At 51.5% G+C, this 22,896-nt stretch overlaps 8 protein-coding genes across 8 annotated transcripts; 5 read left to right on the plus strand and 3 right to left on the minus strand.

Moving 5' to 3' along the window:
* The first annotated feature begins 874 nt into the window (after window positions 1–874).
* Window positions 875–4,144, plus strand: BO94DRAFT_157352 (ubiquitin-conjugating enzyme E2). Its single transcript, XM_025605846.1, has 2 exons — window positions 875–3,646; window positions 3,702–4,144. The coding sequence occupies exons 1-2, from the start codon at window positions 1,012–1,014 to the stop codon at window positions 4,085–4,087; spliced, it is 3,021 nt and encodes a 1,006-aa protein (XP_025465209.1). The 5' UTR covers window positions 875–1,011; the 3' UTR covers window positions 4,088–4,144.
* Window positions 4,145–4,501: 357 nt separating this feature from the next.
* Window positions 4,502–6,663, plus strand: BO94DRAFT_537221 (uncharacterized protein). Its single transcript, XM_025612221.1, has 5 exons — window positions 4,502–4,775; window positions 5,044–5,179; window positions 5,252–5,429; window positions 5,502–5,564; window positions 5,618–6,663. Exons 1-5 carry the CDS (start codon window positions 4,757–4,759, stop codon window positions 6,296–6,298), a joined length of 1,077 nt encoding a protein of 358 aa, XP_025465210.1. The 5' UTR covers window positions 4,502–4,756; the 3' UTR covers window positions 6,299–6,663.
* Window positions 6,664–7,141: 478 nt separating this feature from the next.
* On the minus strand, window positions 7,142–8,129 carry BO94DRAFT_602653 (uncharacterized protein). The gene is made up of 2 exons (XM_025616429.1): window positions 7,972–8,129; window positions 7,142–7,911 (listed from the first exon to the last, which is right to left on the minus strand). Exons 1-2 carry the CDS (start codon window positions 8,112–8,114, stop codon window positions 7,389–7,391), a joined length of 666 nt encoding a protein of 221 aa, XP_025465211.1. The 5' UTR covers window positions 8,115–8,129; the 3' UTR covers window positions 7,142–7,388.
* A 1,337-nt stretch (window positions 8,130–9,466) lies between these two features.
* On the minus strand, window positions 9,467–11,617 carry BO94DRAFT_157383 (MFS transporter). The gene is made up of 2 exons (XM_025605847.1): window positions 10,375–11,617; window positions 9,467–10,313 (listed from the first exon to the last, which is right to left on the minus strand). Exons 1-2 carry the CDS (start codon window positions 11,371–11,373, stop codon window positions 9,600–9,602), a joined length of 1,713 nt encoding a protein of 570 aa, XP_025465212.1. The 5' UTR covers window positions 11,374–11,617; the 3' UTR covers window positions 9,467–9,599.
* A 113-nt stretch (window positions 11,618–11,730) lies between these two features.
* Window positions 11,731–13,437, plus strand: BO94DRAFT_576936 (NAD(P)/FAD-dependent oxidoreductase). The gene is made up of 2 exons (XM_025615160.1): window positions 11,731–12,164; window positions 12,220–13,437. Exons 1-2 carry the CDS (start codon window positions 11,921–11,923, stop codon window positions 13,350–13,352), a joined length of 1,377 nt encoding a protein of 458 aa, XP_025465213.1. The 5' UTR covers window positions 11,731–11,920; the 3' UTR covers window positions 13,353–13,437.
* An 808-nt stretch (window positions 13,438–14,245) lies between these two features.
* BO94DRAFT_470942 (uncharacterized protein) lies at window positions 14,246–15,706 on the plus strand (the record flags this gene model as incomplete). The annotated part of the gene is made up of 3 exons (XM_025608357.1): window positions 14,246–14,639; window positions 14,707–15,273; window positions 15,330–15,706. The coding sequence occupies 3 exons, from the start codon at window positions 14,246–14,248 to the stop codon at window positions 15,704–15,706; spliced, it is 1,338 nt and encodes a 445-aa protein (XP_025465214.1).
* A 944-nt stretch (window positions 15,707–16,650) lies between these two features.
* Window positions 16,651–16,910, minus strand: BO94DRAFT_537227 (uncharacterized protein). Its single transcript, XM_025612222.1, has one exon. The coding sequence runs from the start codon at window positions 16,821–16,823 to the stop codon at window positions 16,656–16,658; it is 168 nt and encodes a 55-aa protein (XP_025465215.1). The 5' UTR covers window positions 16,824–16,910; the 3' UTR covers window positions 16,651–16,655.
* A 3,105-nt stretch (window positions 16,911–20,015) lies between these two features.
* BO94DRAFT_157901 (uncharacterized protein) lies at window positions 20,016–22,526 on the plus strand. The gene is made up of 3 exons (XM_025605849.1): window positions 20,016–21,235; window positions 21,291–22,364; window positions 22,411–22,526. Exons 1-2 carry the CDS (start codon window positions 20,251–20,253, stop codon window positions 22,265–22,267), a joined length of 1,962 nt encoding a protein of 653 aa, XP_025465216.1. The 5' UTR covers window positions 20,016–20,250; the 3' UTR covers window positions 22,268–22,364; window positions 22,411–22,526.
* The last annotated feature ends 370 nt before the right edge of the window (window positions 22,527–22,896 follow it).

Here is a 22,896-nt window from a genome sequence, read left to right on the forward strand (position 1 = left end):
CCTGATGTTAGTCGTTAATAGACTGGTTAATCCTTTAATGAAAATGTAGCTCGACGGCCGTTGTTTTCGGAGGAAGCGTAGGCGGTGAAGCGCGTGGTTGCCAGTGGTTTCTTATCGATCGATTGGTCGGGAAAGGATCGCAATCGGCGATTCCATGTATATGCCGATTTTTACCAAGTTGGGAACTCGATGTATACAGCCTGGCGAAGTAGTCGTCGAGCTGGGTGCTGGTAAGAGTCGGTGCTTGGTGGCCTTGGAAAGCAGGCGTCGCGGAGAGTCCAGCCTTATTGTACCTTACTCCGTGCCGGCATCTGCATCTTGCCGCAGCACATGACAGGTTCTGGTTGTTGATTGCGCCAGCGGGTTGCTTTTTCCCTCCGTTATCATGCGGCATCGCCCACTCCCCCTCCGATGTTGTTAGGCCCTCCTACGACCAGTAACTAACTGCTGGCTGGCCCATCCTTTCCTTTGAGTCCTTCTCTGTATCTATTATTATTCCTACTTAGCGGTCTTTGTGCTCTTGTCTTTCTCTTCTGTATCACTACTCCGTACTCTCCCCATCTAATCGCCATGGACGCGGGCGTTGCCCCTGACGTTCCGAATGCGGAGAATTCACGTGCTATTAAGGTCAGCGACGAGAAAAGCCAGAACAGCATCCTCGACTCAACGTTCTTACCTGTTCCTAGTTCGAGCTTGAAGATGCTTGCTGCCTAAAATCAAACCCTTCTTTAGTGGGGATTGTTCAAGTATGATCCCGTCGAAACCATGAACAAACTGTATCCTGGGATGCTGATAGTTGATCGCAGAAAACGCACCATGATGTATGTTCTATGACGAATGCCTTCGGCGGACAATGAGAGCAAGGGTCTGACATCTCTGCTTCCAAGGTTAATTCGCATGAACCGCCAGATGATTACCTAGTTGTCTCCTACACATCGGTACCCGCAGAGGCGTTGGCGGAGTTTTTGGAAACCGGCGTGGTAGGTTATCGGGGTTCGTCAATCTGAGTCTATGCCCACTGATCTCATCTACCAGCCTCCCAAAGGATATGTCTTTGTTGGGTTTTCCGAGTTCGCAGAAGGATATGCTCTCATTCATGAGGATGACCTCGAACTGATCGACCGCCCCGTCGAAATCGGTGAGACCGTCAAACGACATCCAGACGATACAATGGCCGGCATGGTTATCAACGCATCGGCGACGTGCACACTTGAGCCGATTGCATCCCGCACCTACGATCCATCGATCGGATATTTTGACTCCCTCGAGTTCACAGAGAGCTCCAGAGGGTATGGGAACGAAGCCCCACGTCCGCCTTTGCTGCACGATGTCCCCATATCTGAGCTTGTGAACCACGAAGAATTTTCCGAGGGAGACTATATTATTCATCGCCAGAAGTTTGGCATCATTCGGCACGTTGAGCGTGATGCCATTCTGCGCGTTTCGAACATGCCGGTGTGGATATTAAACCCGGATGTCCTGGAAGTGCCCGTCACGTTCGACGACAAGGGTCTCATTTGGATGCCTAAAGACCAGCCTTCCAGGGAAATTAATGCAATTAATGCGGACATGCGATTCCTCGAGTATGACTACGTGTATCCTGGTCAGTGTGTCGTCACCCCGCGCACAAACATGCGCAAAATGAATGGGGACTCACTCATCGGGATGGATGTCGACCCCCACGGCTATGTTTTGGCTACGCCGGCTACGGAGTATCAGGTCGAATGGCTCTGCATGAATGTCTTCAGTTTAGGAATGCCATATACCGGTGACAGGATGGAGCTGCTCCGAGCATCCGCGCTCAATGGCAATGCCATGAAATGTGACTTTGGGAAGGTCCCAACCGGGGGTGCAGTCAAATCAGATGTTTGGCTTAAGGTCGGTGACAGGGCACGTTTCCGGGACCCGGCAGGTGCCGCTCAGAAATTCCCTTCGTTCCAGCCTATTCCCCTTGATGAGTCTTTTGGCTATGATTTGAACATGTTTCGAATCATTTCTACAAAGACCGAGGTCACTGTTCAATGGCAGGACGGAAGTATCACCACTGGAAATTCACGATCCCTGCGTAGGTTCTACGGATTTGATGATGAGATTGGGCCGGGAAATATCGTTGCCCTGAAGGATGGACTTGAAGAAATCCAGCGGCCTCCCCTCGATAACATGCCGTCCTTCTCTAAGCGGTTGCCAGGGCATAAGAGGGAAACAATGCGCGCGCGAACAGTCGGCGTCGTCCAGACCGTCGACAGTCGAGAACGGGTAGCCACGGTTCGCTGGTATAAAGATCCAGATGTTGAGCTTCTGCATGGCGGGCAGATTCTAAGGCCTTGCTCTTCCCTGGGCGAGCTTGGTGATACAATCAGCCAAGTTTCACGCTATGAGCTCGATATGTTTGCCGGCCTGGGCAGATTACCTGGCGATATTGTGCTTCTTGCCCCCGACACGATTCATGAATCGAGTCTGCAGGTACATGACATGGAGGGATCTGGGATGTCTGGACCTTGCAATTTTAGTTACACGTCTTCGCTGTCGTTCTTTCAAATGTATACATACCTCGAAGCCATGAGAATGGAGATGCTAGACTCGGAATGGTTTAAGAAAACGACCCGAATCGACACTACACCACTTCCTTCGCGGTACAGCTTGCACCAGTGGGCGCTGAATGCGAGCTTTCACACAGACTTCATCGGTCAGATTGTTTCGATCGATACCACTGGAGCTATTACTGTCCGGATGGCCGGGTCAACCAACTGTCGCGATGTCCGCGTTCCATTTGAAAGGATCATGATGGTCATCGATGAGGGTGAAGCCAATCCCGCTACGTTTCCATCGCCTGCTGAGTTGTCACAACTGGAAGCAGCTAGCCTTTTTGACCTACCAGAAGATATGCAACTAACTACCACATACGAATATGAAGGCGGGGAGCGTCTTGATGATGGTGGCGAAGATCAGTGGATGACTGATGACACTGACGACACTGATGACTCAAACGTTCAGAGTGCTGATCTCCCAGGCCAGGATCATATTGCCCCCGACGTGGCGGAGATCAGGCTTCCCGAAAATACAAATGATGAAATGGGGGGCGATGACATCGATCAAGAAATGAAAGATGTAACCGATGATACAGACCCGATGGCCCACGCTGCAGATAAGCAGCCAACCCTCTCGACTTCACCTCCAGGGTTTGTCGTATTGGAAGGACTCCCACCCCGGGATCATCACTTCATCTCAGAAGAAGCTACAGACAACTCAGGTCTACGAATCAAGCGTATTCGGAATGAGTTTGGAATTCTCAGCAAGTCACTTCCTCCTGGGATCTTTGTGCGAACATGGGAGTCCAGAATGGACCTTCTTAGGGTTCTGATCATAGGCCCGGAAGGGACGCCGTATGAGTATGTGCCCATTGTGATCGACATGCATTTCTCGAACGATTTTCCCAACCAACCGCCCGCTGCCTTCTTTCACTCATGGACCAACGGCCAGGGCAGGATCAACCCGAACCTGTACGAAGACGGCAAAATCTGCCTTAGCATTCTCGGGACATGGCCCACTCGAAACCCGGAGGAAAACTGGTCCCCGACCAAGTCTACTGTCCTGCAGATCTTGGTTTCTATTATGGGGCTGGTTCTAGTGAAAGATCCTTTCTACAGTATGTCTACGTGCTTGGCTATGGGGAACTTTTATCGATACTAACTATGTCTCAGATGAGGCCGGGTACGAAGCCCTTGCCGCCGAAGGTGACCGACGGGTCGAGTCCACGCAGTACACCGAGAAGACGTTCCTGATGACGCGGAAGTTTATCAAGCACGTCTTGGAACATCCGGTAGCCGGCATGGAAGATGTTGTGGCCTGGAACTATCTGCCAAATCCTGCGGACCCGGGTAATGGCAACCGACCCATAGTACTACGCCGGGCCATTGAGGCAGCGCTGGCAATGATCGAGCACTACAACAGCTCCACGAGTGGGGATGCTGGTAGCGCCTCGGCCTTTGTGTCGCGACTCAGTCTTGGGGCGGTGGTCATGCTACGCAAGCACGTCACGGACCTTGAGAAGATTGAAGCCACTGCGATTGGTTCAGGACAGCCCTGAGTCATGGTCTCCAAGTAATTGGGCTGTCAGAAGAGTCAAAATGGCAAAAAGATACTTGAATGATGTAGAAGAGACCTTGGCGCATGTGATTATACACGTCTTTGGAGTATGTGGTTAGGCATTCATTGATGGCATATCCTTGTGGAGTGGGGTTCTTAGACATGGGATGGATGGATGAATGAATGAATGAATGAATGAATGAATGAATGAGTGGCATTCAAAGACCGTCAATGGGAGGTATTTTGGCCTTTTGTATAATGATATGATATGATAAAGGGAGTAAGTATAAGTCAGTATAATAAGTATATCGTCAACCGCGGCGGCGGCACTGCGGCATTGGTCTTTGGCGTGTTCCGTTGGCAGCGCCCTCTCTTTCGCGCGCTCTCCTCTTCTTCTCCCTCTTCTTTCTCCCATCGCGTTGGATTCTTTTTTTAATTCTTTCGATCTCTCCGGTTCCCTGGATCGGTCTCTGTTTCTGTCCGATTCCCAGCCTTTATCTTGAGCCTTCTTTGTCTGGTCGGTGCCCCCCAACGACTTGAATCCTCCACCGGCCCGATCGCGCCCCCCAAAATCTGGTCGCTCCAACACACAAAGTTAACATTCCCGCCTCTAGATTGTAGTCTTTCCCCCCCCCCAACAACAACAACTCCATCTTCTCGCTCGGCAGTTATGGGCGCCTATCGTCTGGGTATGTTCAGCTCTCCCGTCCAGTTCAGCAGCATCTCTGGAGTGTGAGGGTCTTCCTCATGCATCGGAAAAGTGGGATTTGGTTCTTGTTTTCCCCACGGCTTCGTTGTCAACTTGCTGGGTTGGGGTCGGTCCTGGCTCTGTCTCTGTTGTCCAACAACAGCTGCCAACTGTCACATCCATTTCCCTCCTTATCTCCTTTCCATCTTTTTCCGCATTCTAGCAAGAAAATTCATCCACCTCCACTGCAGAAACTAACATCTACACAGAACAAGCTTTAACCGGCCGCGCCGGTTGCAAGAACAAAGAATGCAAAGATCAAGGTCTCAAGATCGCCAAGGGCGAGCTCCGTCACGGTTCCTGGATTGATAACGACAAGTTCCAGAGTTACTCCTGGCGTCATTGGTAAGTCGAAAGAATGAATTAATAAATTGATACGTTAGCGCATATCCGCTCAGTCGCTAATGCATTCCTCAGGGGCTGTGTCACCCCCAAGATCATCGCCAACATGATTGAAGCGGTTGATGATGCGAGTAAATCTGATGAGAAAGATTATACGGTCCTGGATGGCTACGAGGAACTTTCTCAGGAGGCGCAGGCCAAGATTCGCAAGGCTCTGGAGCAGGGTCACGTTGATGATGAAGATTGGAAGGGGGTAGGTTCATGTATATGCGCTTATGTTGCGTCAATCTCTTATCAAGCTATGTAATTCTGACTGAGAACCTAGGATGTGGAAATGAACCGTCCTGGAAAGTCGGGATTCCGCAAGCGTGCGTCCAAGAAGGCTACGGTATGGGATTCTATTCCCGATGACTCTGTACATTCAATGCTAATGATCATCAGGACGAGACCCCAAAGAAGCCCACCGAGGAGAAGACTGCTCCTCCAAGCAAGAAGCGTGCTCGCGCTGAACCTAAGGAGGAAGCTGCCTCCGAAGCCGACGGAGCTGAGGCCAAGGAGACGCCTAAACCCAAGAAGCCCGCTTCGGAGAAGCCTACCCCGCAAAGCAAGAAGCGTGCTCGCACCGTGCCCAAGGGAGAAGCTGAACTCGAGGCCGACGGGGACGAAGCCAAGGAGACTCCCAAGACGAAGAAGCCCAGGAAGAGTAGCACCCCCAAGCCAGCACCTGCTGACAATGGCGAGACCAAAGAGGGTGAGAGTGAGGGCAAGAGTGAAGGCAAGAGCGAGGAAAAGAGTGAGGAGAAGAGTGAGGAGAAGAGTGAGACCAAGGGCAAGGCTGAGGCTGAGGCTGAGGCTGAGGCTGAGGGCGAAGGATCCGATGCTCCCCTCGTCAAGACGACCAAGAAGGGCACCACCACCAAGGGCAAGCGTGGAAAGGCCGCAAGTTCCCCGCCAGCGGAGCCCACCAGGGCTCGTTCCACTAGGGTTAGAGAGGCCGCTGCAAAGAAGGAAGCCGCCGCTGCCTCTGCTACGTCCGCCGCCTCTGGCTCCGTTGACGGAGAAGCCGAACCTGCCGAGAAGCCCAAGCGGACGTACAAGAAGAAGAAGGCTGCCTCTTCTTGAAGATATGAGGTGTGAGTCAATGAATAGGTGTGTATTGCTGTAGGAGACGGCATTCGGGTTATTTTCCTTTCTTTATCTCGGCCTATTCCATGTGTCCTGTCTCTGTTGTTTTTGATACGATATCACTCATTTATTCCACCTTTATCTTTTTCTCATCCATCTATTTGTGACTCTGTCATGGAGAATGTGTCCTGTTCTGTCCTGTCTAGGTCCTGATTTTTACTGGCGTGAGCGTTTGATTCTGTGTGCAGTGCTGGTGTTTTCGGTTCCGTATCATCATCTTTTTTTCTGGTCTTACGTGATGTATCCAGTCATGCGTTGATAGGATGTAATAATAGCTGGTGCTATACACCTTTCAAATTTTATTACTATTTTTTGGAAACCTGGATGACTTGACCACCGCATAGTATACTATTACTTACATAAAGAAAAGGAAAAAGAAAGATATCATGCTGTCTGGACAATGGTGAGACCTTTAAGCTCAGATTCAATCACTATTGTCATGACAAAGTGATTGAGACAATCTGTATTTAATAATGGGGCTCCGTAGTCTACGTAGGCAAAAGGGATTGGTAGCGTATAGTAGTGGTGAGGCGGCTGACATTCACATTCATTCCAGATTCGATCATTCTCCCTCCCTCGTCTCCATAATCATTCTCTGTCCAATTAACAATGTACAGATCAGATCAATTAGATCAGACATAGTATATCCATCAAGAATAGAAACAACAATAACAGCTTGAAATATCCAGCTTTGGGTGTCGTGGGGGAAAAGTTCAAAGCAAAGTACATGGCAGTCTTGTTGGTGCGGTGGCGTGCGCATAAAACCAGATCATAAGCATTGCAGGAAGCCAGAGGATTAAAAAGGATATAGGCATGGGTTGTAAAGTAATCATGCCAGACTCAAATTCAATCGATCCGCCTCGGGAAAAGAAGTGAGGTATATGCTGACAATCTGGTTCGATTCAATCGTGCATAGCGGTACTTTTTTAAGGGTTTTCTGTTTTCGTCACTGTGGCTGTGCGGTCGTGGAGGAAGTGGAGTTAATGGTTCATGCTGTGGGGTTGTTAGATAAAGGATGCTTTGGGATCTATGGTACGGGTACGGACCTCATCTCCTCCAGATCGTCCAGGTGATTGCACATGGCCACGAACAAATCAAAGAAAAGTGGATGTCCCATCTCCATTTCAATCTGCATCGTCCCGCTGTCCTTGAAGATATGGCGAGTTCGAATGATCATCGCCAGATAATGAGCGCGTAGTCGGTATTCGGAATCAGGCGTGTTGTCGTACGCATACCGTGCAGATCGGAGAATCACATCAATGGAAATTCCGCTTTGCAGACCCTGCTTGCGAAGAGCAAGGCGCTTGAGCTCGTCCAGTCCGTACTTCTCCGCTGCGCAGTACACGGCCGTATCTCTGAGTATGAGACTGCCAGTCCCAGGGTGAAAGAATGTGGCTTCGCTCGAGCTGCAGCGGCCGCCATTGGGGGTACTATGGTTTTGTTTCGCGTCCTCGAGCTCCCAGGCATCTTGGGTCTTGCTGTGTATGAGCCGTGGGTAGTAGTCGCCTTTGTAGAGAAACTCGAGGATGCACGAGAGGAGTTCAGGCTCTCTAGAGTTATGCGGTCAGTTGTGCCATGGTTTGATAAGGATGTTGGGCTGAGTCACGTACTCCTCCGGTAAGCCTATCACTTTTTCCGGACTGTCTCCTACGAATTGGTCCTTAAGTATGGCGTTGAAGAACGGAGAACGGGATAAGGCATCTTCGTGCGCGACGAACATGCGCTGCTCCTGACCGACAATCAAGCTGACCATAGAACTGTGAAGCGAAATACAGTCAGTTGTTGTTTTATCCTACGAGAGACATGTAGGCTGCGCATATTCCTGCAACAGCCCTTGACACCTACGAAACGTAGGACTCGCCTTTTAGGTTGGGAACATGCCGGTTCCTCCTGCATCTTCGCCTTTCTGCGTTCCTCGCGCAGTTTCCTGTTGGTTCGGGAAGATTTGCCCGCCCGGTGATGCTTGGATGTAAACGACCGATTCTTGAAAATCATACTGCTACTACCGCCCATCGACCGAAGCAGGAAATACACTAGAGACATCCAGGTGTAGAGGCAAAGGAGGGAAAGAAGGTACCAAGCCAGAGGGAACGAGCAGATGAACCGATCAAACGAGAAAAGAGCGAATGACGCTGCCGCTGGGTCATGCACATCGCCGCATGAGCTGAGTCCTGGAAGCCTCTCCAAGACGGGATCCCTCTCGTAGCCGCCGGTCTTCATGAGTTGAAGACCTGGTGGGTTTGGAGGGGACAGGTGTCTTGGACTTAGCTTGCGCGTACGCTCATCTACTGCGGATAGATGGACGTGGCGGAGTGGTCGACTCTGGAAGCGTGAGGAAGGAAGAAGAAAGAGAAGAGAAGAGGAAGAGAAGAATGAAGAATGAAGAAAGAGGAGGGGGATCATGTGATGGTGAGCAGCTGATTGGAGACACCTGACTAGCCTGGATGGAAATTTGATCCATGATCAATACTCTTCAGCAGACACTGCTGCCTACATGACTCAAGTCTAGGCAACAGAGCCTTCAGCCTGGAGATTGGATATACGTCAGGCTGGGCCAATCTTATCCGCCTTCCCCGCAACACATTGATTACCCAACCAGGCAACGCGTGAGGCCTCACTTACCTCTACAGATCAAAATGAATGCCCTGTCCAAGATCCTCCGATTTCTATCCAAAACAGACCCCATATTTCAGATTCCTTTGCCTTCCTTCTGAACTTCGCCTCCTGATTTACGCTCACGTCTTTTCCCGCCTTCAAATCGTACTGTGCCGCCGCTGCCAGGTCCGTCCCCCAATAGGAAACCAAAAGACCGAGTGGAGGCCAAATATACATACTCGCCTGCTCAGACAGATACACTATCGCCCTGTTGTGCACGGGCAGGCAGATCTATCTGGAAGCGCTGCAGGAGACTGTGTCCCCGATCATAGAACGGGTAGATTGGATGCAGCTCTGTGCAAAGATTGCCCAGTCTAAGGGGCTGAGGAAGGTGGGGGTGTTGTGTCTTCGAGAGTGGGTTCGATGTAAGGAAGAGGCGGCCATGGAGAGGATCGGGGCTGACTTGGATTGGTGAAGGTTAGTACAGAGGCGTTTCTTGACATTATGGAAGATGACAAGGAGAAGTGGGCCAAAAGACTAGAAAAGTACTTAGAAATAGATAGCCAATCTAACATTGCTGGTCAATCTTAGAATCAGGACGTGAAATTCGTATCAACACCAGTTGGGTATACATGAAAGCACATTAGATGTTGCCTCCTCTTTCCTGGAGGAACTTGTAGTATCTGGGAGCACACTTTCTCCGCCACTTTTTTCCCCACACATAGACGGCCATCCCGGCTACTAGGGAGAGAATCACCCAGATTCCATAGAATAGGAACAGCCACCCTGGCCCGGTGGTATCGTAGAACGGCTGTGTGGTCTCGGAGATGATGAAGTTGATGATTGAGCTGCAGATGGCGAGAATGACGACAATTTCGCCTCCAACCCCGGGAAAACATTCCATTGCGTAGGCAGTAGCCTGGAGGTGCATAGTTAGTTTAGAGCTATGAGAAGGACGGGCCAAGCATATACTCGGGGAACATACTGTTGATGTCGCAGCCACCTGCTGAGCAATCATTGCTCCAATGCCCACCGTGATTGTCATCCAGTGTGCTCCCTCCTGTGCTCCCCAGCCATAAAGCTCATATCCTAGTGCTGTGTAGATGAAGCAAGGCACCAAGGCCCAGAGACGCATCTCCGGCTCCTTGACACCATCATTGCGACGAGCGAGATAAATGACAATCTTGTCACCCATAACACTGGTGAGGTATCCTATAATGCTGCCAACTAAGGCAGACAGATAGGCAAGTCCAGTCTGGCCGTCAGTGAAGTTGTATGGCGCCCCGGTGAGAATCTCAGAGATGGTCTTGTTGGTCACGATACCCGAGGTGCAGCCAAAAGCGAAGATGATGCCAGCCTGCATCGTATGTTAGCATGTGTAAATCAGCCTTGGCTTTGACTAAAGCGGGATGTCATACAATGATGATGTTGGGGAAAGCCAACAAGAAGAACGGCCGCTTGAAATACGACCAATACGTGGTTTTATCTTGTGGGTAGTATACCCACAGGCGCAGTTTCTGAGAAAAGGTCCGTTTCGGGAACTCGGACGGCGATGGGATCGTCCCACTGGCTGTGCCCTCGCTAACACTCGCGTTGTCAACCACGATGCGGTCTTTCTTGTCCACAGAAGCGGTTTCGGTCGCCTCTACCGGGCTTATTGTCTTGGCCTCCTCGGTGGGCAGGCTCTGCGAAGTGAAGAGAAACCGGGGAAACAGTGTTTCCTCGTATGAGAAATAGAAAACGATGATCAACACTGCTTCACCGATGGCGACTACCCATTGGGCCCAGCGCCAGCCCGGTCCATCGGCGATGTAGCCACCCGAAACCAGACCAATGATGGAACCCAATTGCTGGGCAAAAATGTAAAAACCCAGCATACGACCGCGCTGGTGGTCGAAGAAGAGGTCGAATACAGCCAACTGAATCACCGCTTCATAGGCGGATGTGCCGAGTCCATTGACGATGTTGCAGCCATACCATTCACCTGCAGTATGGAACGCGCCCATCCAGATTGAGGAGCCGATGCAGAGAAGCAGCGTGGCGAGGAAGCAGAACCGACGCCCAATCTTCATGGCCGCTGGAATCCAAAAGATGTTCACCAGTCCCAGCATAAGATAGTTGAGTGCGCCACCACCATTCATGATGGTCATGGTGGACCCCGTCATGTCCACGATCGTCGAGTAGGCATCTCCGGTGTTGTTCTCAGCAAAAGAAAAGACACAGGCATATGCGGAAACAAGAAAGAGGTGCCAGTATTTCTTGAATTTGGACCAGTTGAGAGGATCGCCCTCGCAGGCTGTGGGAGGGGGCAACAGGATGATGTCGGAGCTATCGTGGGCAACATCGAGGTCATGCTGGACATCGATCAGCAGCTCCGTGCCGGGGACGTCAAGGTCTCTGTCTTTGAAAATTGGCATGGTGATGACAGCGCCAGGGAAAGTCTGGGAGCTTTGCTGGTTAGGAGAGCTTCATTCTGACGGCCAGCTCTCTCTTTATAGGAGGCATTGGGGGGATTGCCAGACGGGCAAGATTGGCAGCGCATGGCAACCAACATGATCCGGGGGGTCGATACTCGATAAGCTTCGGATGATATTAGCCAATGTTACCCCAGGTTTAGGGCGATATCGCTATCGGGAGAATTATCAAAGTGTGGAGGCGACAGGGACGAGCAAAGGAGAGGAGCGAGAGGGGCGGCAGGTCCAAGCGACGGAGCCACGCCGGTGGAGGGAGCTTAGCCGGACGCTAATTGCTTCCAACCACCGCAACGTTGCCTCTGGACAAGTTGACTCACGCCGCTCGACTATGTCGCTATCCACTTCATCGGTGATTTGCCATCGCCTCGACCTTCCAGGGCCCCCGGCCTTGGTTGATATGAGATTAGCCGTTCGGATGGCAACTTGATAAGCCTGCCTTTCCCCCATCTGCCTCATTTCATTAGCAAACCGAAACCCTCGTGGCCACAGCATGCGTGTCGATCAGTCCTTCCAGCATCCCTCGCTCTCCATTCTCATTCGCATTGCTTCCGCATCGCCGGCAGACGTAACCATGCTTCAATCTCCTATCCTTATCATCGGAGCTGGCACTTGGGGCGCGTCGACGGCCCTCCATCTGGCCCGACGTGGCTACACCAATGTCACTGTCCTGGATGCCTACCAGCAGCCCTCCGCCATATCAGCCGGAAATGACGTGAACAAGATAGTCTCTTTCAGTGAGTGTTCCTTATCAGGGGGTGTGCCAGGGAACACAGCTAACCAAACGCAAAGCGGATCCTCCCGCTGAGGACGACCCCAATTTCGTCAACAAGACTTTTTTTGCTGCTCTTACCAAGGGCTTTCAGCATGACCCGGTGTTCAAGCCATATTTCCACAATGTCGGGAATATCACTTCTGCCTTTTCCCCGGGCGGTCTTAAGCACATCGGACGGCGCGACCGCGGCTCCGGCATAGTGGAGTTAAACGACCCGGAGGACTTCCGGAAGGCATTTCCCTCGGGTATCCTAACGGGTCCCCTGCAAGGATGGAAGGGTTATTGGAAGAAGACGGGTGCTGGATGGGTGCATGCCCGGAATGCCCTCGTCTCTGCCATCACAGAGGCCCAGAGGCTCGGGGTGACCTTCATCGGAGGAGACCCCGAAGGTAAAGTTGTGCGCTTACTTTTCTCATCCAACAATGGTTCTCAGGATATTATCGGAGCCGAGACAGCAGATGGAAAACAACATCTCGCTTCCAAAGTCATTCTTGCTGCTGGTGCCAATGCGGATCAGTTCCTTGATTTCAAGAAACAGCTTCGGCCCACCGCCTGGACTCTGGCTCACATCCGTATGTCACCCGAGGAAGCCAAAGCATACCGCAACCTGCCTGTCCTTTTCAATGCGGACCAAGGGTTCTTCATGGAACCGGACGAGGATAAGCATGAACTCAAGATCTGCGACGAGCATCCAGGATACTGTAACTGGATCGTCAGTCCGGATGGTGAGCGACGAAGTGTTCCCTTCGCTCGTCATCAAATTCCCCTTGAGTCGGCCGAGCGAATTCGTGGCCTCCTGAGAGCAACAATGCCTCAGTTGGCGGATAGGCCTTTCTCATTTGCCCGGATTTGCTGGTGCGCGGATACCGTGGACCGGAACTTTCTCATCGATTATCACCCTGACTATCCATCTCTACTGCTTGCGGTTGGTGCATCTGGTCGTGGATTCGCTCACATCCCCTCAATTGGCGGGTTCATTGTCGACCGGCTAGAAGGAAAAATGGGCCAGAGGATTGCGGATGCAGTCCGTTGGAGACCCGAGCAGGCAGTGGATCGGGACTGGGATGATACGCAGAACAGGTTTGGGGGAGACTATAAGGTGATGGACTTTCAGAAGGTGGAGGGGTGGACGAATATACAAGAGTCATAGGTGCACTGGGCTGCTAGTTCCTGGAGTATGATGTATGATACCGATGCTGAGTGAGACACACTTCAAATAGACTTCTACTTTGCACATAGTTAACAATCATTCAATCGTTCATGATAGTACTGCTCTTGAATCTTGCTGGCTCACTTGCATACTAGTGAGGCATGCCGCTCATGAACTTCCTTTAGATGCTCGTAGCTCTCCTTATTGCTCTGTCTTTTTTGCATGTTACATAAAGAATGTACGGGGTAGAGACTTCAAATTCGATCAGATTTGCAATACCCATACAAACGGTTTCGTGGTAGCAACCCGTGGAATGTAGGTCACGTGAATTGAAGGCACAAGGAACGTTTTCCACATGATTGATACGGTACCGGCTGCCAGATCTTCCACATCCTAGACAGTAGCACTGGCATCTATTGTATATTGTATGTAGTAACTAAATCCAAAACCGTGCCTGGGAACCGAAGATGGTCCGTGCAGCCGATCTCTTCCCGATCCAGATGAAGGTGGCGGTGCAGGGGTGGCACATGCGGGGTGCCCTCCCATGTGACATGTCTTCGCGGTGATATCATCGGCTGACTTCGTTCCCTGAGCTGCGGTCTCCCATCTCAGGAGCTCTAAATGACTATGTTCTGCGCAAAGATCATGCTGAATAGCTCTCTAGAGTGCTTCTATCATTTTTGTTGATTGCGGCCCCGACTTGGTGGGTCTTGATATATATTTGAGGTATATCCATGGTTCCTCGCTCCTCGTCCTACCTGCATCGCAACCTGGAAGGACGGCTGTTTTATCCGCATCACTTACCACCTGTTTGTGAATATATGCTAATGGAAGAGGGTATTTATAGAGATAGTATATTGTCCACGAAGGGCTCCGAAGCGAGATAGTCCGCCATGCAGCAGTGGAAGAATTGGAGACGTCCCTCCCTACGTCAATCGCATGACCCTGTCTTGACGGCCGAGGACGAGGCATTCCTACAGGAGATCATGTCTGATCCGGCGAATCAAGGACCAGTCTCGCCGTCTACTGAAGTTGATAACCATCTATCACCTGTGTCCCCTGTACCAACGGAAACGCTGGAAACCAGCCAATCGCCCGTGTCACCGGCAGAGGAGTTTGGTAGGGAGCTAGGGGAGGAAGAACGGAAGGCCAGGGAGAAGACAGAGCGCTCTCAGAGCGTCTCACAGGATTCAAAAGCCGAGGCTTCTTCGCAGAAGAGGGGGCCATGGAGCTGGATTCGAAGGAAGAGTACCGTGGAAAAGAAGGTCCCGATTCCTCCACCGTTCTGTCTCTATGCAGGGCTGACTTGTCCTGCTGTCCCAGGTTAAGGAAAGTGCAAAAGAACCTGTATCAGCACCTACTCAAAATGATGTACAACCATCCGAGCGCAAAGACGATGACGAAGCGAAGCAAGAAGCAGAAGATATGACGGAGATCCTCGAGCGCCTTAACCTGGCGGCCGAAAACAATCGCGTGTTTTCCATAAGTGACGAGACAAGGGAGCTGCTACGTAAATTCACATTGATCTTTAAAGACTTGGTCAATGGTGTTCCCACGGCATACCATGATCTTGAAATGCTCCTCAAGAACGGCAATAAACAACTGCAAAGCACATATTCTCAGCTCCCGAAATTTATTCAAGGTCTGATCGAGAAGCTCCCTGAGAAATGGACCGAGACACTGGCCCCTGAAGTTCTTGCAGCTGCCACTGAAAAGGCCAGCAAAAGCGGTATCAACGTGGATAATGTAGGCAAGGCCGCCGCTGCCGCCAACAAGATGGTGTTAAAGGTGCCGAGCTTGAAAGAACTGGTGGGGAAGCCAGCAGCACTTGTAGGAATGCTACGGTCCATCATGGCTTTTTTAAGAGCCAGATTCCCGGCCGTGTTGGGTATGAATGTGCTTTGGTCATTGGCATTGTTTAGTAAGTTGCGCAAATGTTACAGCTAAGATGGGTATGGGGAACTAATATTTCAATAGTCCTTTTGTTTGTGCTCTGGTACTGTCACAAACGTGGTCGTGAGGTCCGACTCGAAAATGAGCGCCTTGTGACAGAGGAGGAGATTGGGAAACTGAATGATGCATCCTCTGAAGGAAAGATCCGCCGGACTGAGACGTTGACGACCACGGCTCCCCGAGGAGCTTCCGCCGCGGAAATCCGCCAGGGGGTGAAGGAGGTCGAACAAGCACGGGGGGCAGCCGCTACTGCGAGTAGCTCCAAGGGAAAGGAAAATGCGCCTAGTAATGACATCGCTACCAGGCCCAAAAGATCCAAGTCAATAATGTCAATCTGGTCTAGATCAGACCAGAAAGCGACACCGGCAGCACCGAAAATTGAACCTTACCCGGGCACATGAGTATGGCGTTATCGCTTGAAGAGGGGCGGGGATTGTTTTTTGAGTCATCTGATACCATCTGTCCTCATCTAAAATTTATGACTTGAACCTCTTACGACGACTTGTCCTCTGGCTTGAATCAAAGCATCACTTAGGCTACCTCAAACATCATGCGACCCACGGTTGAAGAGCGGACCGGGCATGTTGTGGGCAACCTGGGCTCCGGGTGGCAACGTTCATCTCAGATCCTTCAAGGCCATTCTGGAAGGTCGGCCGTTTAGCCGCGTTCCCGGCGGGTGCTGCCACCGAATCAGGGGGCGCTTCGTAGCAGGAGGGCACTGACTCTGAGACCACCATGGCATAAGTCGGATGGGCAGCATCCAAGTAGATAGGTCGACAAAGTACCTTGCACAGCGTCAATGCCAGCAGCATCCTGTGCTGGACGAGCAGCTTGCCAGAAAATCAACGAGACTGCGGGGTGCAGCCACCAACCCAATCATACAGCTAAAAGTAGCCACGCATTGGCCAATGGAGTCTGTAACGGCTGCCGATCGTGAGTAAGCGCCCCACCGCCCGGTCTAGTGGTACCGCTGGTATTACTGTTACATACAATAGCGGGCAGCATCATCAATCCACTATCTCGCCTCAAATCTTGATAACGATAACTGGGTCACTAGAATCCAGAAAGAACTGAATGGAAGCCCCTCCCCTCCCCCTAGCTGACAACCGTAGTGACTCGTGGATGACAATAATGGCATTTCCACACCCCCTATTCCATCCAGTTTCATGAAGATTGAACCATACCATTCCTAGAATGCAATGCGTAATGAAAACAGAAAAAATTCCTCCCTCATCTATTCTCGACCCTCATGGCGGTTATCAGCCCATGCATAGTATACGCCGGCGCAGTTCCCACCCATCTACTCCGTACATCTACTTTTCATGTATATACACAGCATTAATATACCCATTACAAATAGCAAGCAACACTCCCCTTCACATGTGGCAGAAATTCTTCTGTCCGGAGATGGGAGATGAAGATAGTAGTATGTGAGTGATAGGCATACTGGTAGTCCCCAGCAGCCAGCTGTCCCTCTTTACCGCTTGTTTTGAACCAATGACAACATGCATGCATCATGTATGAATGCCAAAGGCATCATGCCCGAGTTCCATTCTCTCACCACCCTTAGGCCAAAAAAACACTAATGTACGAGAGAGTCAAAAGTGGTGTGGTGTGGTGTGGTGCTAGCGGCATTCCCGGATCTTCTTGGTTTTGATTCTCTCTGTGTTGTTGTTGCCACCCATACTTACTATGTATGGAGGGGAAGCCTACATACGACAAAGCCCTACTACTAGGAGACGGTACTACTTTGTGGTAATTTCCGAATCATAAGAATAGAACAAACTAGATAAAGACAGTAGTAAGACCGCGATAATAGCGCGGACAATTGACAACAAGTTGAGTGAGACAGGTTGCTTTGGATATAGTACGTAGTATTATGAGGGGAGGACAAAGGAAGAGGAAGAGTGCCCGGGCCGTTCGGGATGATGCCGAAAATGTCACGGACCCTCGTCGTTGGACATTTGATGCGGTGGCTTTTCCTGCCCATGCTACTCGTCGTCGACTAGCGACCTATTTTGGTCGGGGGGTCGGATGCTGGACGGGATCACGTGCTAGGTAGTATTTTCTTCTGACTTTGTCATCTTAGGTGAATATCTTTGATGGGTCGTGACAGGGGTGTACTTAGTTAGGATCCTGGGTTGTTTTCTTTGGAGATAGCCTCTTCTTACTAGGATGTTACTGTCTATGCAGTAGATATGTACAATAGTTTCGGAGAATTAACCGTTCGGTCGGTTCAAAGGCTCGAGATGCTCTAGCTGCGCTGGTCGCTAAACCACGCCTGGATCCTTTGGTGGCTTTCGGGCCAGCCTTAAGGAGGATGTTGCAGCTTGCTGCAGCCGCCGAAGGCTGAGGCCTAGGCTTGAGCCGCGGATGCCGAGGCTCTATCGCTTTGTAGGGAGTACCGTGCGCTGGACACCCTTGTTCAGGGTTCGTGATATAATGTCTATACCTTACCAGGGTCAATGGCCCTTTTACAGGGAGAAGACTGGCTACGATAAAAGTACTACGATGTAGTTGAGAGGGTCGGTTCGGATTGACAATGGTGACAACCATGGCTACCTCAGGTTTAACGGTCTCAGACTATGGCGGCTGGTTTATTTTACAGGTTCATACAATGTCAATATAGCTACTTGTTGGCTACAAGAGTAGATAAACAGGTCGAGTATTGCCCAAGATAGTAGTCGATCAACCTTTGTACTGTATATTGTGTACTGTAGCAGGCAAGGAAGAATCTTACCTACCTACATACAGTAGTAGTCGAGGATGAACAGCGAGGCAGCATAATCATGGATCGACTAGACCCAAAGAGGGAAAGCATAGCCGCCAGTGCCGAGCTCGGCCAATCCGAGTGGTGGGATTGACCTCATCCGGTAAGGTGGCCCATCACAGTCAGCCATCCGGATCCATCCATGTCATCGTCCCTTACTCCCGACCTCCTGAAAGTGCAGCCTGCCCGGCAGCCATCTCGTGTTTCCTGCGCCTGCACGCGCTATAGTTCAGAACGAGTGCAGTGGATGAATCATGTCCATCTGTTCGAGCATCCAGAATGCTATGACGATGTGAGAGGGATGGCACCGTGCAGAGGGCACGGTTCAGTAGCTGTCCTCCCTTTCTTAGCGGCAGGGAGTCAGTCGGCTTGGGAGATTTGCTTTTCCCCTTCTTATGGCCCGCTCTGCATGCCACGATTCGGAAAAAGAGGCCTCTCATCCTATATCTATCAGAGGCTCGGGAGGGATCTGCGTTCTTGCCTGCATGCCTGTGATCTAACAGATTGCATTTACATCCTGCGTAGCTCCTAGTGTCGGTGGTGGTAATGCCGTACCATGTACGTCAGTGCATCAGAGAGTATGTAGCGGTTTGCCATATGCGTCCCATATCCGGTCCATCATCATCCACGGTTTCCCATAAGCGCTGGGCGATCTAGACGAGCGCAGACGCCCCTTGTCGAAAGGGGTGAGTCACCGAGGCTTACCTGGGGATGACTCCGTCCACGGCACTCCAGCGTTGTTTATGATTTGCCCGGTGATTCCTGCTAGGCAGGCGGAAGAGCGGGCCAAGTCATGGATGGCAATCAAGTAACTAAGGGCAATTTCTGGCCACAGGCGCCGTCCACTTTCAATTTACCGTCGGTACCCATCACCCTCCATTTGTACGGAGTACTCCGTATGCCATCCATCTGCAGTTTCAGGTACCCAACGGAGGGACTACCCAAGTGCCTCTAGCATCCGTGGGGAAGAACGTAGACATCACCTGTATGAAGTGCATACCGTACCCATTCCGGCCCAGCCTTATGACCCCATACTGTATGTCCTACTAGTTAAGGGGTATGTCATGAACCGATTTCTTCATCTGTTGCCTCTTTGGCCGGCGGTCGTGACTAAGTGGTACTAAACCGGTCATATCACTGTCGCCTTCACTCCAGGCTGTTACAGTCCGCGGCCGGTGATTGGCTCCCACGACTGAGCGAACAGCAGAGGCCCAGCTGGGGTGGATGCAGGCAAAAAAAGAAATGGGAAAAAGAAAAAAAGATGCGGTGAACACCCGCCCGCCAATGGGCGACACTGCTTTTGTGGTTCCTGACCAATCATCACCCCGCAGACTGCGACCGGCCGAGGCGGGCTCCACCCTGACTGGAAAATTTGGCCCGCCCCAGGCAGTCCGAGGCCGTTCCGTTTGGTAACCTCCTCGTCACGGTACGACGGCGTACGGATAGATGATCTTCTCCCTGCTGTCTTTTCCCTCCTCCCTACCATCTATTCCACCCCTCATCTCTTCTGCCAGCTTCTGTCGCAGATTCTTCCCCTGCCCCCCATCCACACCCCAAGGACCTTTTTCTTCTTTACTATCCAGATATCGTCAAGGGTTCCGCGCCAGGATGGCTTTCGCTGAGCTGTAGATTCCTCGCTGGGGAGTACGGCTGCCTTTTCCATGCTCCCCAGTCCAGCAGCTCCGACTATCTTCAATTGACTTGACGACCATCTGTTCCTCTTTCGACGCAACTACAGCCAGCGTCGGAATTGCCCCTCACTACACTCAAAGGAGAAGCACTTTTGACGTCCCTGCTGGACGGTGAAGTGCTTTTGCGGTCTACGAAAAGTCTTTCCTATCATCCCCTTACCCTCCCCCTCCAATCCGATCTCCCTGCCGATTCCCATCACCGATCCTGATCTCCCCCCGCTCTGTCTTGCATGACGATACGACTCATTCCTCTCCCTCTACGCCATTACGAATTCACGGTCCACACAACTCTTAACTCAACTATATCGGTCCCTGAACCTGTCTCTCCAAGTCGCTGACGCAATCGATTCTTTGCGGCCGCTTGACGGGTAGCAAACTTTGTCGAACCACACGCCCTCGAACTCAACCTTGGCCCGTGCCAAGTTGAATTGGACGAGTATATAGCAACGAAATAATAACAACAATACCTATTGTTGACAACACAATGCCGCCAACAGCCCATTCCCCCAAGCGGTCCCCTCAGGGTGCCGCTAAGGCTGGTTATCACCGCAGTTCGAGCCCCCGGGCTCACCACGAACCCAACCTCGCGGGGCGTTCTCCGAGAATGTCCAACAAAGCTGTTTCCCTTAGCTCCCTGACTGCCGATCGGAAACGACGAGCTTCTTCGTCCGTGTCGAGTGTATCGTCCGTCTCATCCATCGAAGAACTCAGCGATGATGCGAATGATTCTGAAGATGATGACGCGGATGATGAGGAAGAACAGCCAGCTGTCCGTGGCCCGTCTTATGGTCGCCGTGATAGGGCCCATAAGACGGGTGGGAAATCCCAGAAGAGAACAAAGAAGATGAAATTCTCGGACGACGATGGCTATGACGGTCAACGGAGTAGCGATGACAACGAGTCTTACGAGAGTTCAGATGATGTCTACGCCGCGGTGGACTACATCAGCGACGGCTCGGACGATGAGGAACAAGATGTCGAGAAGCTGGAAGAGCTGTTGATTGTAGAGTCTGAGAATGAGAACCCCGTTGGCGGTATCTTGGCAGCTCCCGGCACTGACAATTGGGCCGGTCCCAATGTTTTCGACGATCATATGATCCTGTCGGCTGCCTCATTCTTTGACGAAGAACAACTTTACAATGCCATGGAGGCTTTCGGCGAGACCGACATGGCTAGCGAGACTGCTATAGAGACGCCGGTGCCGCGCCGGGTGCACTTTGAAGAAGACTCGGATTCCTCGTCCGACAGCGATTCACACACCGAAGACGAGATCCCCAGTGATTTTCTCCAGCAAGATAGTCTCGATCCCCAGTTGCGTCGCATGATCGACAACGATAATAATGAGAAGTATTCCCGCCGCCGGCGCCAGTCTGACGAGATGTATGCCGAGTCAGACTACGGACATTCCAACATTTATCACGTGGAATCCGATGCCGTCTCCGATGGCTCGGAGTCAAGCGGCTATGAAAGTATGCAGAAAGCTTGTCAATCCCGCATAATCCTCTTGCTGACACAAATTCAAAGCCGATGATGGCGAGACTACAGATGAAGATCTCCCTCCTCCTGCCACCATTACGCACCCTAGATCTATCCTACGTCGCGATTCCTCTGCGTCGTTGGCACCCGCAGGGGATGACAAAAGCGAAACCACTACTCGTCGACGAGGACCCATTATGGGCACTTTCGTTGCCGACCCTCACAAGCCTGTTGCGCTGGTTGACTGCACTGGCAAGCATCTTGTGATAATCCCGGCGTATGCTTCATCCCGTCATGACTGGCTTGAATCTGCCACGAACAGCGTTTGCGGTACAGCTCATAACAGCCCCCGCGCCACTACAATGCACCTCATTGACGAGAGCGACACGGAGGCCCTTGCGTCACCTAATCACCCTGACATGAGTCCCATGTTGGCCTCCAGCGCCAACCTTATGATGACTGCACTGGGTAATGATATTGCCCCAGGGGGTCAGGTCATGGGCCCCCCCGAGGCATTTTATCCTTCCCGTGAATTTGCTATCGATAGCTCTTTCGAAGATGACGATGAAGATGATCCGGAGTCTGCCTTAAATGTCGAAGACTTCATTGACTTCGGTGACGGCTCGTCGGATGACGAAATGGACAAGGCCTTTGATGAGGAGTCGCTCATGTCCCCGATGGTTGCCCGGCCTCTACAAGCGGGCACGGGGACACCGACACCCAACCGCGGTGTAGACTCACAACAGGCCAGTAGTGCGGAACGATTTTTAAACCATCTGGATCGTGGTATTGTCACGGCATTCCGTCGGAATCACAATCGCTACCAAGCCCTCTTGCGCCTCCCACAGCATCGGGAGTTCATGCCGGCCAACTCGCCCTCTCGTCCTGCTAGCGTCTTCCGCCATGCACGCCATGCGGACCAACGCACCCCCACACGCAAGCGCAAGGCTAGTGGGTACAACGGCGGGGAGGCGGTCCGCCGAAAGCTCATGGACGCCCACCGTCGTAGTCAGCTTCCTTTCTAAATGCCGTCCGACCCCGCGTGATACCCCGATATCTCTGATTTGAGACGAACTTAGCGTGCATGGATTTCCACTAGTTCCGAGGACATATTGAACATTTGTAAATGGATTTAGAGTGTTCTGCGTGCGTTTTCTAACAGAATTAGGTCTTCTTTCTCTCCGGGGTCAGAAAGAGGGGGATTCCGCATGACCAAAAGTTCGAGTTTCATGATGACGTTCTACTTCTGGAGTTGATCAAAGAATATACCTCGTGTCACGAAGACCTTTCCTTCTCTTCCCTTACCTCGCTGATCTTCCATGGTCGATGATATGTGTGCAATGCTACGGCGTCTTAGAGTTCGAAAAATGCAAATAGGAAAAATTCGTTCCAAACATGGGCTAGTAATAGTCTCCTGTCCACATCGTATTGGGGGCACGACAGCCTTCGACCGGGGCTAGCGGCTGTTCTTTTACCATGTTATGCCTCATGTAAATCATGCTTGTCTCGGTGCTTAATCCCAGGGGAAATGAGAATACCACCCTCTGCAAGCCACCTCAGGGGTTCGCAGCAACTGCAATGCCCCAGAACCCTCCGGGCAGGTGGGACGGCTATTGTGCGACACGCTCGCTCGTTGATCTGTACTTGGGCGTTG

Source organism: Aspergillus sclerotioniger, assembly GCF_003184525.1.
Source record: "Aspergillus sclerotioniger CBS 115572 chromosome Unknown BO94scaffold_22, whole genome shotgun sequence".
Taxonomy (NCBI): Eukaryota; Fungi; Ascomycota; class Eurotiomycetes; order Eurotiales; family Aspergillaceae; genus Aspergillus; species Aspergillus sclerotioniger.

Bases quoted from the DNA above. Each gene is read 5' to 3' on its own strand.
- BO94DRAFT_602653 (XM_025616429.1), bottom strand. From the start codon at position 8,114: ATGGTCAGCTTGATTGTCGGTCAGGAGCAGCGCATGTTCGTCGCGCAC. The intron at 7,912-7,971 runs GTACGTGACTCA...GCATAACTCTAG, and splicing joins GTGATAGGCTTACCGGAGGA to AGAGCCTGAACTCCTCTCGT.
- BO94DRAFT_157901 (XM_025605849.1), top strand. From the start codon at position 20,251: ATGCCGCCAACAGCCCATTCCCCCAAGCGGTCCCCTCAGGGTGCCGCT. The intron at 21,236-21,290 runs GTATGCAGAAAG...ACAAATTCAAAG, and splicing joins GGAGTCAAGCGGCTATGAAA to CCGATGATGGCGAGACTACA.
- BO94DRAFT_157352 (XM_025605846.1), top strand. From the start codon at position 1,012: ATGCCCACTGATCTCATCTACCAGCCTCCCAAAGGATATGTCTTTGTT. The intron at 3,647-3,701 runs GTATGTCTACGT...ACTATGTCTCAG, and splicing joins AGTGAAAGATCCTTTCTACA to ATGAGGCCGGGTACGAAGCC.
- BO94DRAFT_157383 (XM_025605847.1), bottom strand. From the start codon at position 11,373: ATGCCAATTTTCAAAGACAGAGACCTTGACGTCCCCGGCACGGAGCTG. The intron at 10,314-10,374 runs GTATGACATCCC...CATACGATGCAG, and splicing joins CTTTCCCCAACATCATCATT to GCTGGCATCATCTTCGCTTT.
- BO94DRAFT_537227 (XM_025612222.1), bottom strand. From the start codon at position 16,823: ATGATGCATGCATGTTGTCATTGGTTCAAAACAAGCGGTAAAGAGGGA.
- BO94DRAFT_537221 (XM_025612221.1), top strand. The intron at 5,180-5,251 runs GTAAGTCGAAAG...TGCATTCCTCAG, and splicing joins AGTTACTCCTGGCGTCATTG to GGGCTGTGTCACCCCCAAGA. The intron at 5,430-5,501 runs GTAGGTTCATGT...CTGAGAACCTAG, and splicing joins ATGATGAAGATTGGAAGGGG to GATGTGGAAATGAACCGTCC.
- BO94DRAFT_576936 (XM_025615160.1), top strand. From the start codon at position 11,921: ATGCGTGTCGATCAGTCCTTCCAGCATCCCTCGCTCTCCATTCTCATT. The intron at 12,165-12,219 runs GTGAGTGTTCCT...CCAAACGCAAAG, and splicing joins GAACAAGATAGTCTCTTTCA to CGGATCCTCCCGCTGAGGAC.